Below are 15738 nucleotides of genomic sequence, written 5' to 3' on the forward strand. Positions count from 1 at the left end.
CAGTCAATCAAATCATATGCTTCATTGCACCTTTATCGTTTTTTCTAGTACACGAGTTTCTTAACCTCGTCAACACCACCTGCCACCTAAACGTTTATTTGGTTTTCTTATTTCTTCTAGCTTCTTGTATTCTATGTGAAGTTAGAAATGGTGTCAAGAAGGCGAAAACCATCGTCGCGCATCACATTGTTTTCTTGTAATTTATTCCGGACAGCGTATTGTACATTGTCGCAACATATGTGTCAGTTTGTCTAATTGGTGAAGCTGCTCCTTTCTCCATCAATACAATTTGACTATACACAGCTCGAATAACAACACGTCAACAGCTGTTACCAAAAATACCAAAAAGTTGGGCGATACGACGACATGTTCTCAACTCATCCCCTTCTCTTCATTCTCCTTTTCATGTCTCCTTTTTCACTTTATTTTTTCATATCCGTCTTCTACCACTTTCCTATATTAGTCTTGGTTAACAGACTCGTTTACTGCGCTCATAAATGCCTCAGCTTGCGTTTCCATTTCGTTTTCTTCTTTCATTTCTTCTCTTTGGCTCAATCGCAGATTTGTCTTGCAGTCTTTCACCAAATTCAATTTTAAGAAAGAAAGACGACCAATCTTTACCTCAAAACAAAGTTTGTCGTTTCTTCGCCGATTTGGGGATTCACCCAAAAACTCTTCTCTGTTCCGGATGAGTAAGCTCTCAAACTAACTTCGAAGCCACGATTATCTGCCGTTGAATTAGCATATTGCGTCGAGAGTAAGGCAAAGCGACTCATCTCATCAAAAGCGCACCGCACCAACAAATTTGAAGAATAATTGAAGATCCGTGAAAACTGAGAACTGGGAATTGGGAATTCAGACAGCTTTGACTTTCAAAGCACATCATCTTCCATCTCTGCTGGAACCTTTTTCTATGCATGTTTTTTGATAATCTCAGTTGACGATGTCTCAGAAACGACGAAAAAAGAACAACGTAATACATTGCAACGTAATACATCTTGGAGATTTTTCCCATTAAGTTTTTATGGCTCCGGACAAAACTTGCTCCGATTAATGCAAGGGAAAGCAAGCTCCGAAAAGAAGATTGTCATTTTTAGGACACCCGTTTTTCTTTTCGACATTTATATTTCCAAATATATTTTCCATACCTTGAATATAAAATCAAAGACTTTTGAAGATGCCGCACCGGATGCAATTATCGAAGATGTTTACTCTGAAACCGAACCCTTTCGCACTCCTTTGAATCATCTCCAACGTTCGCATTTTAGAGTATCTCTTCCTGTTAAAATGCTAATTGGAAACTCAGTCTTCCGCTTCAAACTGGATTCACATGCTCCCATACACCTTAACCCTTTTAGTAAGACATTCAATTTGCCTCGTCTTGTCCAGCTCGTTCTCATTCACTTCTTCTTCGTTGGTGTCCCCTCCCCCTTTCCTCTCATTCTTTTCTTCCTTTTTCAGTATACATTTCTCTTAATTCCCCATGGGACATGGAGCAGTAATTCTTTACTCCTACTTGAGAAGCACAAGCTATTTCTCAAAATGTTTCAACACCATTTGATGTCCCATGGGCGGGTGGCGGGAAGACGGAACACAACCGAAGACGACGTCTATCCTACCACCCGGCCCGCCGGACTCCGCCCCTTTCCGTCGGCACAGGTTAGCGAGTCACTGTGAACCGGCAGAGGTTTGTATAACACTGATTGCTTTATTTCTTCTCGTGGGAACAGTTTCTTGGCTGACATCAATTTTAAACTTGAAGTTTTCATTTAGTTTTTTCATAAATTTTTCTATTTGCCCACTTTTATAATTTTCATCTCTTTTATGTATCAAGTGTAATGAAATGAAGATGAAATGAAAAAATGAGATAAGATGAAACAAAAATTTTCAATACGGAAAAGATATTTGACTAGCCCCAGACATGTTGTAAAAAATTCCAATGCAACATACAGATAGTCTCAGTTTTTTGTTGCTCAAGCGGAAATCTTGCATGTCATTCATTCTCAAAATAATTCTAATTCTCAACTTCACATTCCTGTTTTTTTTCTTTGTTTTTTGTTTTCTTTCTTGAAATATACTTTTTCCCATGGTTCTTGTGATACAACAATTCTAATTTAAAAAAAAAAATTTCAGGATGAAGTACCGACTTCTCCTCATATTTCATTTGATAGACATCATATCAAGTGGTGTCATTCCGAATACTGCCAAAAAACGTTTTCCGGATGCTATAATAGTGGGAGTGAAGAAATCTGGAACTAGGGCTTTACTGGAGTTCCTTCGAATAAATCCACTCATCAAGGCTCCTGGTCCAGAAGTCCATTTTTTTGACAAAAACTTCAATAAAGGATTAGACTGGTACAGGTTAGTTGTTTTTCGTATTATTATGTTGACTGTTTTGATTGGGATTAATTACGTACACCTTTCAAGTGGCACTCCTTGATACCCTCTTCATATTTAAGCTGATTGCGCCATTCGGTGCACTACCTTCCGTGTTAGGTAACATGCATAGACAAATATGTCTTGAAGAATCTCGTCGCAGCTGTCGATTTATGTTTGGGAAACTGGGGGTATAGAAAATGCGAAACTGAATTAAGGGTTTGGTTCTATTCTCATGCGAGAAAATAGAGAAAATAGTAAATCCGCTTAGTGAATATCTTGCTAGCTCAAGCTCCTTTGTTCTGTCACGCCTTCGTCTTGTTCAGTTTGTGAATTTATCTTGTTAAGTACTAGGGGATAATTCAGTTTTAACCATCAAATTCGAACCACCTGCAGCCTATAAAGCATACATATGCAAAAAACAGTCATTGAGGAATGAGAAATAGGGGTTCGAAATGAAAACAGAGACCTTATGGCGCCATAGACGAGTGTGAATGACAACTGACAGTTTTTAATGTGAGAATAGGCGAGGAGATCCTAATTAGTATTCCTATTCTGTTTTCGGCGTCTTCCAATATAAGTTTTGAGGTATAAACCTTGAAGATTTATTCTGAGTCATACTGTATTTACTGTGTCATTCATCATAGTCTGTCAGTTCATAAACAAGCTCATGGAGCTCCGATTCCCATTTCTCAATCACGCACACACACAGACAAACAAAACTGTCACAGGTGCTTCTCCGAAGCTGTTCTTAGCGAGAGTCAGCCTATATTAGGAGCAGGTGATGGTGAGGACGCTGCACAAACATATCTCAGCGGTGTTGTTCATCAATTTCTAATGGGCGAGGACATGTATTCTTATGTAAACTAGGAGAGATGGCAAAATGAATGAATGGTAACCAGAGATGTGTTCTCATCGCCGCGTCGTCCCACTGGATAAATTAATCAGGAATTCTAAGAGGTTGGCACCCTTCCCCCGGCGGGTGGTGGTGATGTGCGATAGAGGAATAGTCCTACCTTCCTCACACTCATTTATCTTGTGCATACGCGACAAATTGGATGGAGGCGCCTGTTGTTTTGAGGTTCCAATGTGAACGCTACTTGGTAACGGAAGTATGGAGAAAAACAGATGAGCTCTAGACTCTGAAGGTTTATATAAATTAGTTTTTCTGGTTACAAAGAAAATTGCCGCCTCCGTTCCATCAAACGTTTTTTTCTGTCTATTCCGTTTCTCAACAATTATAAATTCACTGTTGCCCTTGACTCAGGAATTTCTCAGATGGAATCCATTTCCTATTTCGAAAGTTTGTCGGAAACACAGAAAATTAGCTATCGCGGACTTTTACGGACCTCAACCAAATTACGAGAAACATAATTAGGTTTTGGTAGAAAGCAGAAAGAGGAGAAGATATGTTCTAATAATATTATTCACTTAAAACATCTTCCGACACTTATGTTAGAATTAATTAAGAAGGCTCCATGTTTCTTTCATGTTCTTTCTTTACTAATGAACCTTTTCCTTCATAAAGAAAAAAAAAACGACAGAACCCGCCAACCAGATTATGCACCTCCTCTCAGCTGCCGGATTAGCGGGTTCTTCTTTTTGACAGTCCGGAGAACATCTTGTACAACCCAGCTTCCAATTACGTAACGGAAGTATGTTTGTTAGTAAGGTTGTGTATATATTATGCACGGTCCACGTCGCTCATTTGAAACACACAAAAAAGCTTCCTCTTCCTAGAAATTTATCAATCAAGTTGAATGTGTCAGTTTTAGACAAAAGGTACATCACGCTGTGGGGGTGATGAATTGTAATGGGAGGATGGCCTTCTGCTACTGGAGGAACGTTGTACAGTGCGCGAAGAAGTGTCACTCCCACTCAATTCATTGACTGACTGATAGAAAATATAGTGAGTGATGATGGATTCGCTTCTCCTTCCTTAGTTTCATTTTGTAAATTGACAGACTAAGACTTGGAGGGACTTAGCGAGTGAGATGTCCAAATTCTGACAGACGGCTGATGCTGTCAAAGCGATCAAGTTTTTGCTGGTTGATGTCTTCTCGGCAGAGTTACATATCCAACTTGTGACCGGACCCTTCTTCAGTCATTTCTTTTGATGTTTCGGCGGGCCAGACGTGAGCGCATCCCTTTGTGCGAGAAATTCACTGCTCGACCTGTTGTAAATTTGATACGATGGCGTAACAAGTCGGAAGTCGGTAACTGACTGGTTTGCCACCGCCTGCCACTGCCAATTACTCGATAATTAGACGATGTAGATTCGATATCTGATTCTTGGAGCATTCTGGGCCACTATCCAAAGATGGCATAAGGAACACGTGGCGGAGGAAGAGAAGAAAGACAGATTGGAGCTGACACGAAACGGGATTATAATTAGACATGATGAGATAGGAACGTTAGGCTCTTGACGAGAGCATCTCCTACTCATCATCTCCTCTCATCATCTTGTTGACGCTTCCATCTACTCGCCGTTCCGTTTTCATTTTCATAATTATAAGGCAAGATAAGGAAGAAAGGGTGCATCAATCTCGGTCGCACATTCGGAAGAAAGAGGAGAATTGAGAAGTCAATAAAGATAAATGAACTGGCGCAACACACCTATAAATCTAGGATAGGCACCCCACCGGGTGGTCTTCCGAGACCAGATATGATCTTGATCCGTAATTGGGGAAAACTGACACCTAGTCAGGGACGATGACTTTTTCCTAGTGAGACAGGTGGTGGATATCGACTCGAAATGATTTTACGACTGCGCGTAAATTGGCTTGTCACCCGTTTTGATCTTCACCGATAAAGAGCCACTTGGGTTTATTGGTTGTGGAGCAGCTCATAAAACTCTTGTTCCGACAGAGCCAATCTATAAAAACATGATGAGATGGGAAAAGGTGTACTTTTATTGTATGGGAGAAGTAGATCTTATATGTTTTTGATCTGCATCAGATACTTTTCTATCGAAATCTCACAACCTAGAATTTAGAATATTAGTCTCTAATTTCCTGCACACGTAACTCTTTTGACTGTCAGTCACACCGTACTTTGAAAATGAGACCGGAGTGAAGTTACGCAACCAGGTATTCGAGATAGCGGGAAAGAAGAAAGAAAAGTGGGCGAAGGGCAGTTCCGATTTAGATTAGATGCAAATAAAAAAGATGGAGACGTGGAACGACCAAAACTATCTAATAATATGATTTATAGGGAACAAATGCCGGAAACCAGAATTGGAGAAGTGACGATTGAGAAAAGTCCTGCATATTTTCATAGCAAAATGGCACCGGAGAGGATAAAGTCGTTGAATCCAAACACGAAGATCATTATTGTCGTGAGAGATCCAGTGACAAGAGCTATTTCTGGTATTACATATTTTCTCAGACTACGGTATCTCAATTTCAAGTTTACAGACTACACTCAATCTTCAAGCAAGAAAAAACGAGTTGGTCTGATGCCAAGTTTTGAAACAATGGCTGTGGGAGACTGTGCAAACTGGTTACGGGCTAACTGTACAACAAAAACCCGGGGAGTGAATGCAGGATGGGGAGCTATCCGTATTGGAGTATATCACAAGCATATGAAACGATGGTTGGATCATTTTCCAATAGAAAATATCCACATTGTTGATGGAGAGAAACTTATTTCAAATCCAGCCGATGAAATCAGTGCTACTGAGAAGTTTTTGGGATTACAACCAGGTGAGAACTCATTCATTCTATGTAATCAAATAATCATATTCTTCTTTTCAGTTGCAAAACCAGAAAACTTCGGAGTGGACCCTATCAAGAAATTTCCGTGTCTGAAAAATGATGATGGAAGGCTTCATTGTTTGGGAAAAACAAAAGGAAGACACCATCCAGATGTGGAACCTTCAGTAATGAGAGCGCTGAAAGAATTCTATAACCCTGAAAACAAAAAGTTCTATCAAATGATAAATCATTGGTTTGATTGGTAGAATTCCTTCATATTTTTGATTGTTTTTTCTTCTTTTGTAGCTAGTCACCGAGTCTCAACTTGCCTGTCCTGTGTTCCTGTTAGATATTATTTTGTTTTGGTGTTTAATTAACGGGTTTTCCAATTGCATAACACTTTTTTGTTTCATTTCATTTCGATGTTAAATAAATGTTCTATTGAAATTTATTCGTTTTGTTTTTATGAGTTTTAGGGGAAACTTTATCATCATCGTCGCCATCAAAGTTTGATAGTTGGAATATCCCAGTTATTTAAATGCTAGCTGGAAACAAGGAAACTGGATTTTTAGAATCTTCATTCAGAAACGTATCACTCATATAATTAAATCAACAGATTTTCACAACCGTGAGTAATCAGCTTCTGAACGGGGGTGTGAAGCAAGATTTAGAAATGACAGGAAAAATTAAAATTTTTTTGAAAAGTGAATCCCATACAGGTATAGAAATATATTAATATCGAATCCTTTTCGTAAAAATTGATAAGCTAGATAACTTACACATAAAAATACACATCACGTGAGGCTTATGTTCTCATAAATTAAATTTTAAGGGAGGGCGCATGGAGCAAATGAATAAATTAAAAAATGTGTCTCGTACAAAAAACAAGCATTTGTGGTGGATATGCAATTATCATCAAAAGGGAGGGAGCAAAACTTTTTGGGAGTGATGAGAAGAAAAAATGTGAGAAAAAACCATTGGGAAAGAATTATTACGCAAAGCGTGGACTTGATTAGAAAAAAGTTGGCATTGTGACATTTTGATTATCTGGTAATAATGACATGAGCAGAATTAGTTCACCGACATTCCGTGTTCAGATCCGGACACTGAAAAGAGAAATGATTATTATAGATGCAAGTTTCATTCATATATAATAGATCTACCATTGGATTCATTTTCGTCTTCGCGTGCAAGATTATCACTTGATCCGGGCACATCGAAGCCTCGACGAAGGCGCATATCAGCACGCCTTCTGTTGTTTCCTCTGAAATATTATAAACTTTGTTATGACCTACATTCATGGGAGGTTTGTTACCTGAGGTTCATAAGTTCACGGGTAAGTTGTTCATTGGCATCAAGAAGATCATCAGCTTCACGTTGAACATTACGATGTTTCGTTCGTTCACGTGAGATTTCATCTTCCGTTTCATCGAGTTGGCGGCGGAGGTTTCTGTTCTTTAGGTTGGACTTCTCTAGCTGAAAAATCAGAATTAAAATGATTTCATCTATCACTTTATATAGAAACTCACCAATTCTTTAGCTTGTTCATTGGCTCTCTTCTCGTCTTCGAATTGTTGAGTCATATCATTCAGCTTCTTCTCCAATCGTCTGGCAGCTCTGTTCGAAGTTGTTTTCTCTTGTCCTTCAGCGCTCAATTGATCCTCCAAATACTGAATTTTTGCCTCAAGAGCAGCCATCTGAGCACGAGCTCTGGATTGAGCACCGGACTCGAGTTCTGTGATCTTTGCCTTGTAGTCTCTACATGTTCGCTCCAAAGCTTGCTTTTCAGCTTCAGTCTTTTGGTTGACCGTTCGCTCGATAGACAGTTCAGTTGTGAATTGTTCCAATTGTACTTGAGCCTTGCGTTGTTTGTCGATGGCAAGTTCACAGTTACTCTGCTCCTCCTCAAGTTCTTCTTCGAGCTGAGCAATCTTGGCTTCAAGACGTCGCTTCTCTTCAGAACTGATGCCTCCTCCCTTCGATCTGAGCTCTTCGAGTTCGTCGTTTTCGAGCTCAAGAAGTTTCCGAGCTTGCATGAGTCCTTCATTAGCCTCGCGGAGTTGCTCTCGTTCAGCTTCAACTGCTCTGTATTTTCTGTCAGCCTCTCTCAATTGAGCAGCAATATCTTCCTTGGCTTGGCGAGCTTCTTCGCATTCAATTTGGTACTCCTTGATGATTTGTTGGTTCTTCTTGAGCTGTTTGTTGTATTCCTCTTTCAACCTGTTAGCTACTTCCAATTGTTGCTCGAGTTCTCCAATCTGGTTCTCAATCTTCTTACGATGACTGACTGCACCAGACTTTCCTCTCTTCTCGTTTTCAAGTTCGTTCTCCAAATCTCGGATCTGCTTGAGAAGACCACGTCGTTTCTCTTCTGCTTCAACATCCTTGTTGCTGATGGCTCTGTCACTTTCAGACTTGAGAGCTTGGTTGGTGACTTCGAGACGGAGGCGAGCATCCTCAGCCATTTGAAGATTATCCTCCAGTTCCTCCATCTGAGCTCGCATGTCAACCAACTCAGCTTCCAACGATCGTTTCGCCTTCTCCAGTTCGTGAACATTTTTTCCGAAATCGTCCTTGTTGGAGATCTAAATTAGCTTTTATTAATGTTTGTTTTCACGCTTTCAAGCTCACCGAGTCTTGAAGTTCTTGTTGAAGTGATCGTCGGACTCTGTCAGATTCTTCTAACTGCTCCTTCATAAGATCAACCTCATTGAGGAGTGACAACACTCTGGTCTCTCTATCTCTCAACTCCTGACTCATGGAATCACGGTCAAGGAGTGCCTTCTGAACTGCAGCTCGCTCCTCAGCCATTTGAGTTTCGAATTTCTTCTGTCTCTTCTCCGCATCTCTGTGAGAAGCACGAACATTATCGAGTTCCATGGCAACATCTTCAAATTCTTGTTGGATCTTCTTTTTGCTCTGAAGAATTCTCTCTTTAACAGCTTCACTCTCCTCCAATTGTTGTTGAAGATGTTCAACATCTCTCAGATTCTTCTTTCTAAGCTCTTCGAGTTGTAAATTGACTGCCTCTTCTGCCTTTCTACGAGCATCTCCTGCACCTTGACGAGCCGCATGAATTTCTTTCTCGAGATGTGCACGAAGTCCTTCAGCTTCCTCTTTCTCGTCGAGTAGCGCATTCTTCTCATCTTCAAGTTGACGAGCTCTGTTGATATTGGCAATCTTCAATCGGGTTTCTTCTTGAATTTGTTCGTTCAACTCGAGAACAGCAGCTTCAGCAGTTGCCAGGCGACGTTGCATATTGGCAAAAGCATGTTCCTCTTCTTCACGTACACGATTCAGATGATCGAGTTCATCACGGCTCTGAAAATACATAAAATTGAATAACAGTTGCTATTGAAATAATGCTTACTCTCTCCAACTGATCAATGAGGGTTCTCTTATGGTCATCACTTTCTGCCAAGTTGGCTTGAATTTCCATCAAATGAGCCTCATGAATCTTTCTCTTCTTATCGATGTCAGCTCTGCTAGCTTGGAGCAGCGCGATCTCCTGAGCCATCTCCGCACGTTCCTGATCAGCCACGTTTTGTTGCTTCTCAAGTTGATTACGTTGTTTCTTGTGCTGCTCAATTTGGTCATGAAGTTCTTCTACTTGACGAGTGAATTTAGCCTTCTGCTCTTCAATTTTACCCTCCATCGTGTGTTGGATTTGCTCGATAGCTCTCTGAAAAAATAAATAATAAGAAATGAAAGAAAACACTTAACTCTACCTTTGTTGTGTTGACTTCCTCATCTTTTCTGGCCATTAAATCCTGGAGCATAGTCGCTTCATCCACTTTGTCAAGTACATCTCCTTTGACTTTTTCCAGTTGAGCGACAACCTCTCTGAATAGAAACTTTGGAATAATGAGATAAGCCGGCATATTGATTTCATTTAACTAATATCTCTACCTAAGTGTCAGGTGAGAAAATAATGCAAATATTCTCTTGTATACTTATCACCCCGCCATATGTAAATATCTCACTCACCGTCTTGTCATCTCTGCCTTATTCCGAGCATTTCTTTCAGTCTCAATATCTTCACGGAGTTCGTCAATAGTCGTCTGCATGTCTCTCATCTGCTTTTGCATCAAAGCAACATTCGCAGATTCCTCATCATAACGGGTCAATTGATGTTGAAGTTCTTCATCACGTTTCATCAACTGATTATTGAGTTCCTCGACTTTGCCCATCTTCTCCACGAGATGATCCTTGCTGTCTTCCAATTCAGCCAACAGTTTCCTCTTATGTTGTTCGAGTTCTGACTTGAATTGGCGTTCACGGTTGAGGTCTTGTTCCAGCTCATGGAGTTGGTTCTCAAGACGTCCCTTGGCTTTGATTCCATGTTTGGCTCTCTCTTCGTGGTCGAGAAGTTGATTGGTGAGAGATTCAACTTTCTCTTCAAGAAGTTTCTTCTCTTTGAGAAGTTTGTCATATGCATCTTGGAGCTCGACGAATTTTTCTTCGAGTGTACGGAGTCTTTGGTCAACACTGGTTTTGTCCAATAAGAGTTTCTGTCTTGCTTGCTCTTCTTGTTCAAGTTGCTCTTCCAAATCACGGACAGTTTCCTGAAATTTAACATTTTATCAAGTATTCTGTCCTAATTTTCTTTTATTCTTACCATCTGTTTTCTTCTTTCATCGTTGTTCTTCTCATTCTGCTGTTCTTCCTCAGACAGACGCTCTCGCATATCGTTGACAATGTACTCAAGTTCTTGGTTGCGAGTTTGAAGACGACCGCGGATATCTTCTAGCTCAGCACTATTGTCAGCCTCTTGTTGGAGTTGCTCTTGAATCACAGCTCGCTCGACAATCACCTGAACATAAACCGTGAGAACATATTTATGATTTGTTTGAGATGAATCTCGTGATCAAATACTAACCTGATCCAATTTCTTCTCATTCTCGCGGAACTCATGTTCCATCTTGAGCAATCGTTCTTTAGTTGCACGCAATTCGTCGTCTTTGGCACGGATCTCATCATCAGTACGGGTTACTTGAAGAAGTGGCTTGACTTTAGTGAATAAACGCCACCATTGCCAGTTACGGAGTTTCAGATAAGCCAAACCATTTCTTTGGATGATACGGATTGCACTTGACTGTTGTTGTCTTCTGGTGTAGAGACGTCTTGAAAGGAATCCTCTGCACTGAGCTTGGAAATTTTGGATGAGAGCCGTCAACTTGAGATCTCTTTCCTCTTCGAGATGAGCAAGTACTCCGGTTCGGAAAAACACTTTGGACTGTCCAATTCTGTACAGGTTGGAGTCAATGTCCAAAGCAGTGATCATCTTGCGAACTGATTCCTTTCCATCAATGAAATTCTTTGGAATGACGTCCGGTGTCAGAATTTCATAACGATGACGGAACTCTTGGAATGGGACTCTGTTAGGGAAACCTTGTCTACAGATTCTGATTCCTTCGAGGACTCCATTACATCTCAATTGGTCGAGGACAAGATTTGAGTTGATCTTTCCAGACTTCTTCTCGTGATTTGGAATAATACAACGGACGAAATGAGGTGAAGTATTACGAAGGGTTGTCATCAACTTGGTGAGCTGCTCCTTGTGCAATTGAGAGACAGTACGGAACATTCCCTTGCGAGATCTCATTCCAAAAGCAGTTTCATTCATTTCAGCAGCACAGATTCCAGCAAATTCAGCATCCTTCCAGATTCCGGCAACAAATGAATCAGTAGAGTTTTGCATTAATCCAACAACATTTTCATTGAGAGGATCCATATTTTTCATGAGCCACTGATCAGCAGAGTAGTCGACACGGCCAGCGTAATGGACAACAGCGAAGTCACCAGTTCGGTTACGGAGCTCTGCTGGAATGAATTTTGGATGCTTGATATGAGTCTTCTGCAGTTTCTCAACAAAAGTTTTGTCATTGGCTTTTGGGAAAAGACATTCTTCATCGAGAAGAGCAAGAACTCCCATTGGTTTCTCAATAAGGTCAATGGTTGGCTGAAGGTCAAGTCCAAAGTCGATGAAATCCCATTCGATTCCTTCTCTTTGATATTCCTCTTGTTCCAAAATGAACATAGTGTTGTTGAAAAGCTGTTGAAGTTTCTCATTTGTGTAGTTGATGCAGAATTGTTCGAAGGAGTTTGTTGTGAAGATTTCAAAACCAGCAATATCAAGAATTCCAATGAAAGAAGCTCCTTGACGGTGAGTTCTATCCAAAGACTTGTTGATTCTGTTGACAAGCCATTTGAAGAGTCTCTCGTAACAAGCCTTAGCAATTGCTTCCACGGCAAACTCAGCTTGCTCTTGGTTTTGAGCCTTGTTGACGAATTCTCTTCCAACCTTGATACGTGGACGCAAGAAAGCTTTCTGGAGCTCAATGACTGGAAGTCCGAGGAGATGACACACTTTCTGAATGACTCTGTCGTCTTGAAGCATCGCTTGATCACTCTTCTTTTCTTGAGTAAACTCCAAATTTCCAAGAAGAAGAATTGCGGAGACCACACGGAGAATTGCTGAAAGATAAAATGTTTTGATCAGGATCAAAAATAAAGCTTACAAGAAACTTCTTCATCAGCGAATCCCATAATCTTCATGGAGTTGAGTGTACTGTGGAATTCTTGGACATCATCAACATTCGGGAGAGTAATTCCATGGTTAACCAAGAATCTGTAGCTGTCCACTGTCTCCAAGAGGTAATCATCTGAAATCAAAATTTGTTCACAATTCCCTATAAAATGTTTTTTCCATTCAAACCCTTTTACGGAAGCTATCGCTGCGAAGAAAAGCAAAAAACGAAGGATGAATCAGAAATGATTCACAAAGACGCTATTAAACATAAAACGTTTGTTATATCCTATTCCGTTTGACTATCCCGCGCGAATGAACAACTTGTTGATGTTCGATTTTATGACTCAACCCACTTTTCTCTTGGGCACTGCATCCTCTGAGAATCTGATAGAAGATGTGGAAACTGCGTTCATCTGGTGATTGACGAAGCACTCTGGACTTTTCGAGCAAGTAGAACTCAATGTTGGCTCCACTGATGTATCCGCTCATGTCGAAGTTAATGCGGATGAACTTTCCCTACAAAATAAAAATGTTTTGGCTTGTACAATATTTTGAGGAAAACTTACGAATCGAGAAGAGTTGTCATTTTTCACTGTCTTCGAGTTACCGAATGCTTCGAGGATTGGATTGGCTTGAAGGAGCTGATTTTCTAATTCTCCCTAAAATATTGAAGGTTATGAAAGGAAATATGGATTTCGTGAATAGCACATCACATTTTGTCAAGTGGTTTGGTTGTAATAGACAACAAGAAATAAGGACTACAGCATTTTAGATGAAAGCATGGTTTTGCTCGGGATATCAATCAGTCATTGAAGCCATTTTCTTTAGCGACAGGGGTGATAATTTTGAGTTTAATAAAATGAATGAGCACGTTTGAGACGATTAGTTACAGTTTTTTTTGACATATTAGCTTTGGAACGGTAATGAGAAAGACATGATTTGTGTGGTGAATTTGATACATCAGAAATAATAAAAAGACGAGAACGTCAAGAAACAGAGCGTTATGAAAGTAAAATCACAACAGTGTCACGACAACAAGTCACAACAATAACATGATTAAACTTACGATCAGGTTCCGAGTATCCTGCTAAAAATAAAACGTTTTTTGATGATTCCTATTTTTAAAGAACACTTGGTTCATTTGAATATCCGTTGAGAAATTTCCCTGCCGAAAGATTACTTTTTCAAAACTCCTGACTCACTTTCTGGACAATAGTTTGAGCCACTGCAGCACTCATTCCCTTGTTTCTGGTTGCTCCAGCGACGTGAGCCAAATATTGGATAACTTTCTTTGTGTTCTCTGTCTTTCCGGCTCCTGATTCTCCTGTACACAGAATAGACTGGTCTTCACGCTCTGAAATCCACTAGTTTAAGTTTCGAAACATCAAATCAAGCTTGATTACCTTGGAGCATGCTTCTGTATGCTGTATCGGCAATGGCAAAGATGTGTGGTGGCATTTCATGTCGTTTCTTTCCCTTGAATTCCTCAATCAAGTCTTCTGAGTAAATAGGAAGTTTCTTATATGGATTAATGACGACGCAGAAGAGTCCGGAGTACGTCTGTAAATCCAGTGGTTCATGTCAAATTCTTGCTGAAAAGGAGACTCACATAGATAAGACTGCTGTAGTAACGATCTTTTAAATTGTTGAGCACGGAGGCTTCATTCAAATATGTAAGCTCTGACATGTCTTCAATCTTATCGAATTTTGGAGGATTCGCTTTCTGCACATCATCTCTGCTAATCGTTACTTGTCGGCCTGTGTCGCAGAGCTCCACGAGGAACTCATCGTTAGATTCCTTTCTTAAAATTTATTTTGTTGATCACGTGTTCAAAACAATGATGACTCACTTAATCGATCCAAAGAGGAACCCTTCGTTTTGGTCTGGTACCCAACATAACTTTTTCTGGGCCCATGCCGCCAACGTCGCAGGATCGGCTACGGCGGCCCGCTGTACCTGCAGATACTGCAGGTCACCCATTGATTAACTTCGTATTATCTGGAAAAGGAAAACTTGAAAAACATATTTCAGAGAGAAAAACGGACGGAATAAAGAATGATTTGTGTGAATGGTAACTGATGAAATGATGGAAAAAAGAGATAGGAAGAGCAGGAACTGAAATAAAAGCATGGAAGAAAAGTAGGCGGAGAAAGAAAAGAGAATGCGGATGGAAGGGAGGAAAAAAGAAAATAAAACAATAGAAATGAGTCATATATACGATAGAAACAAATCAAATTTAATAAACATTTTGTGGCTTCTCCTATACAAAAAAATGTACGGTTTTCGTACAAACCAAGAAACTATGAGAAATAAAAGGAAAAGGCTTCTGCGTTCTCATGAATATATGAATATATTTGAGAAACAATGATTTTTCGCCGAACAAAAAAATCGAAGGCTTTTCAGATGCGAGAAAAAACCGCCGATCGAGCGGGAAAGAGAGAACGACTGAAATCGGAAATGTTTCTGTAAACCAAAACAATGATGAGAATCGAGAGAGAATTCTGGAAAGGGGCGGTCTTGAACGGAAGAGGAGGCGGGGAGAATCAAAAAACAATAGATGTAAAGCAATGAATCATCTATACGACTTGAACAATTCAAATTTAATAAACATTTTTTTTGAATTTCTCATAAATCACGTATACTGTAGAAAACCAAAAAGGGGCATGGTTACAAACTTGTGTGAACACCCTGCACCTTCAATCGAAACGTTTCTTGTTGTGAGCCGACTCGGAAAAGAAGATTTACCATACACAGGAATAGATGCTCGCAAACAAGAAAATCTAGACTTTGTTTACATATGTCAACGCTCGCAAAGTTTGCGAAATCATAATTTGGTCCTACATGCTAGCAAAGTGTCAACTTTTCTTTTTGTCACGGATTTTATGAAACTTTGGGCATGACATATCGCTTGTTTCCGCATTTTTTGCCAACTTCTAAAGTTGGTTGAAACAAAGAAAACTGAGAAATGACAAAAATGGAGAGGAAACAATGTGGAACGGAACAAAATCGAGGTCAAGGAATGTAACGGATTTGGATTCAGTGACGACAAATTACTGGATTTTAAATAAAAGTGCTGTGGAGAGTAGAGGAAAAAAGGAGATGAACAAAGAGAAGGCGGTTTTGGTGAGAGAGTG

The 15738-nt window shown here is 40.0% G+C and overlaps 2 protein-coding genes across 2 annotated transcripts; one reads left to right on the top strand and one right to left on the bottom strand.

The window, feature by feature from the left end:
• Positions 1 to 2134: 2134 nt before the first annotated feature.
• Positions 2135 to 6337, top strand: GCK72_023846 (uncharacterized protein; the record flags this gene model as incomplete). The annotated part of the gene is made up of 4 exons (XM_003109552.1): positions 2135 to 2361; positions 5590 to 5744; positions 5793 to 6080; positions 6132 to 6337. The coding sequence occupies 4 exons, from the start codon at positions 2135 to 2137 to the stop codon at positions 6335 to 6337; spliced, it is 876 nt and encodes a 291-aa protein (XP_003109600.1).
• An 805-nt stretch (positions 6338 to 7142) lies between these two features.
• Positions 7143 to 14584, bottom strand: GCK72_023847 (uncharacterized protein; the record flags this gene model as incomplete). The annotated part of the gene is made up of 18 exons (XM_053735587.1): positions 7143 to 7177; positions 7235 to 7335; positions 7387 to 7547; positions 7601 to 8656; positions 8703 to 9392; positions 9442 to 9753; positions 9800 to 9914; positions 10059 to 10636; positions 10690 to 10884; positions 10951 to 12548; positions 12593 to 12736; positions 12957 to 13119; positions 13170 to 13262; positions 13670 to 13690; positions 13806 to 13957; positions 14007 to 14163; positions 14213 to 14405; positions 14454 to 14584. 18 exons carry the CDS (start codon positions 14582 to 14584, stop codon positions 7143 to 7145), a joined length of 5895 nt encoding a protein of 1964 aa, XP_053579153.1.
• Positions 14585 to 15738: the final 1154 nt, after the last annotated feature.

The sequence above is a fragment of the Caenorhabditis remanei genome, chromosome X (genome assembly GCF_010183535.1).
Source record: "Caenorhabditis remanei strain PX506 chromosome X, whole genome shotgun sequence".
In the NCBI taxonomy this organism is placed as follows: Eukaryota; Metazoa; Nematoda; class Chromadorea; order Rhabditida; family Rhabditidae; genus Caenorhabditis; species Caenorhabditis remanei.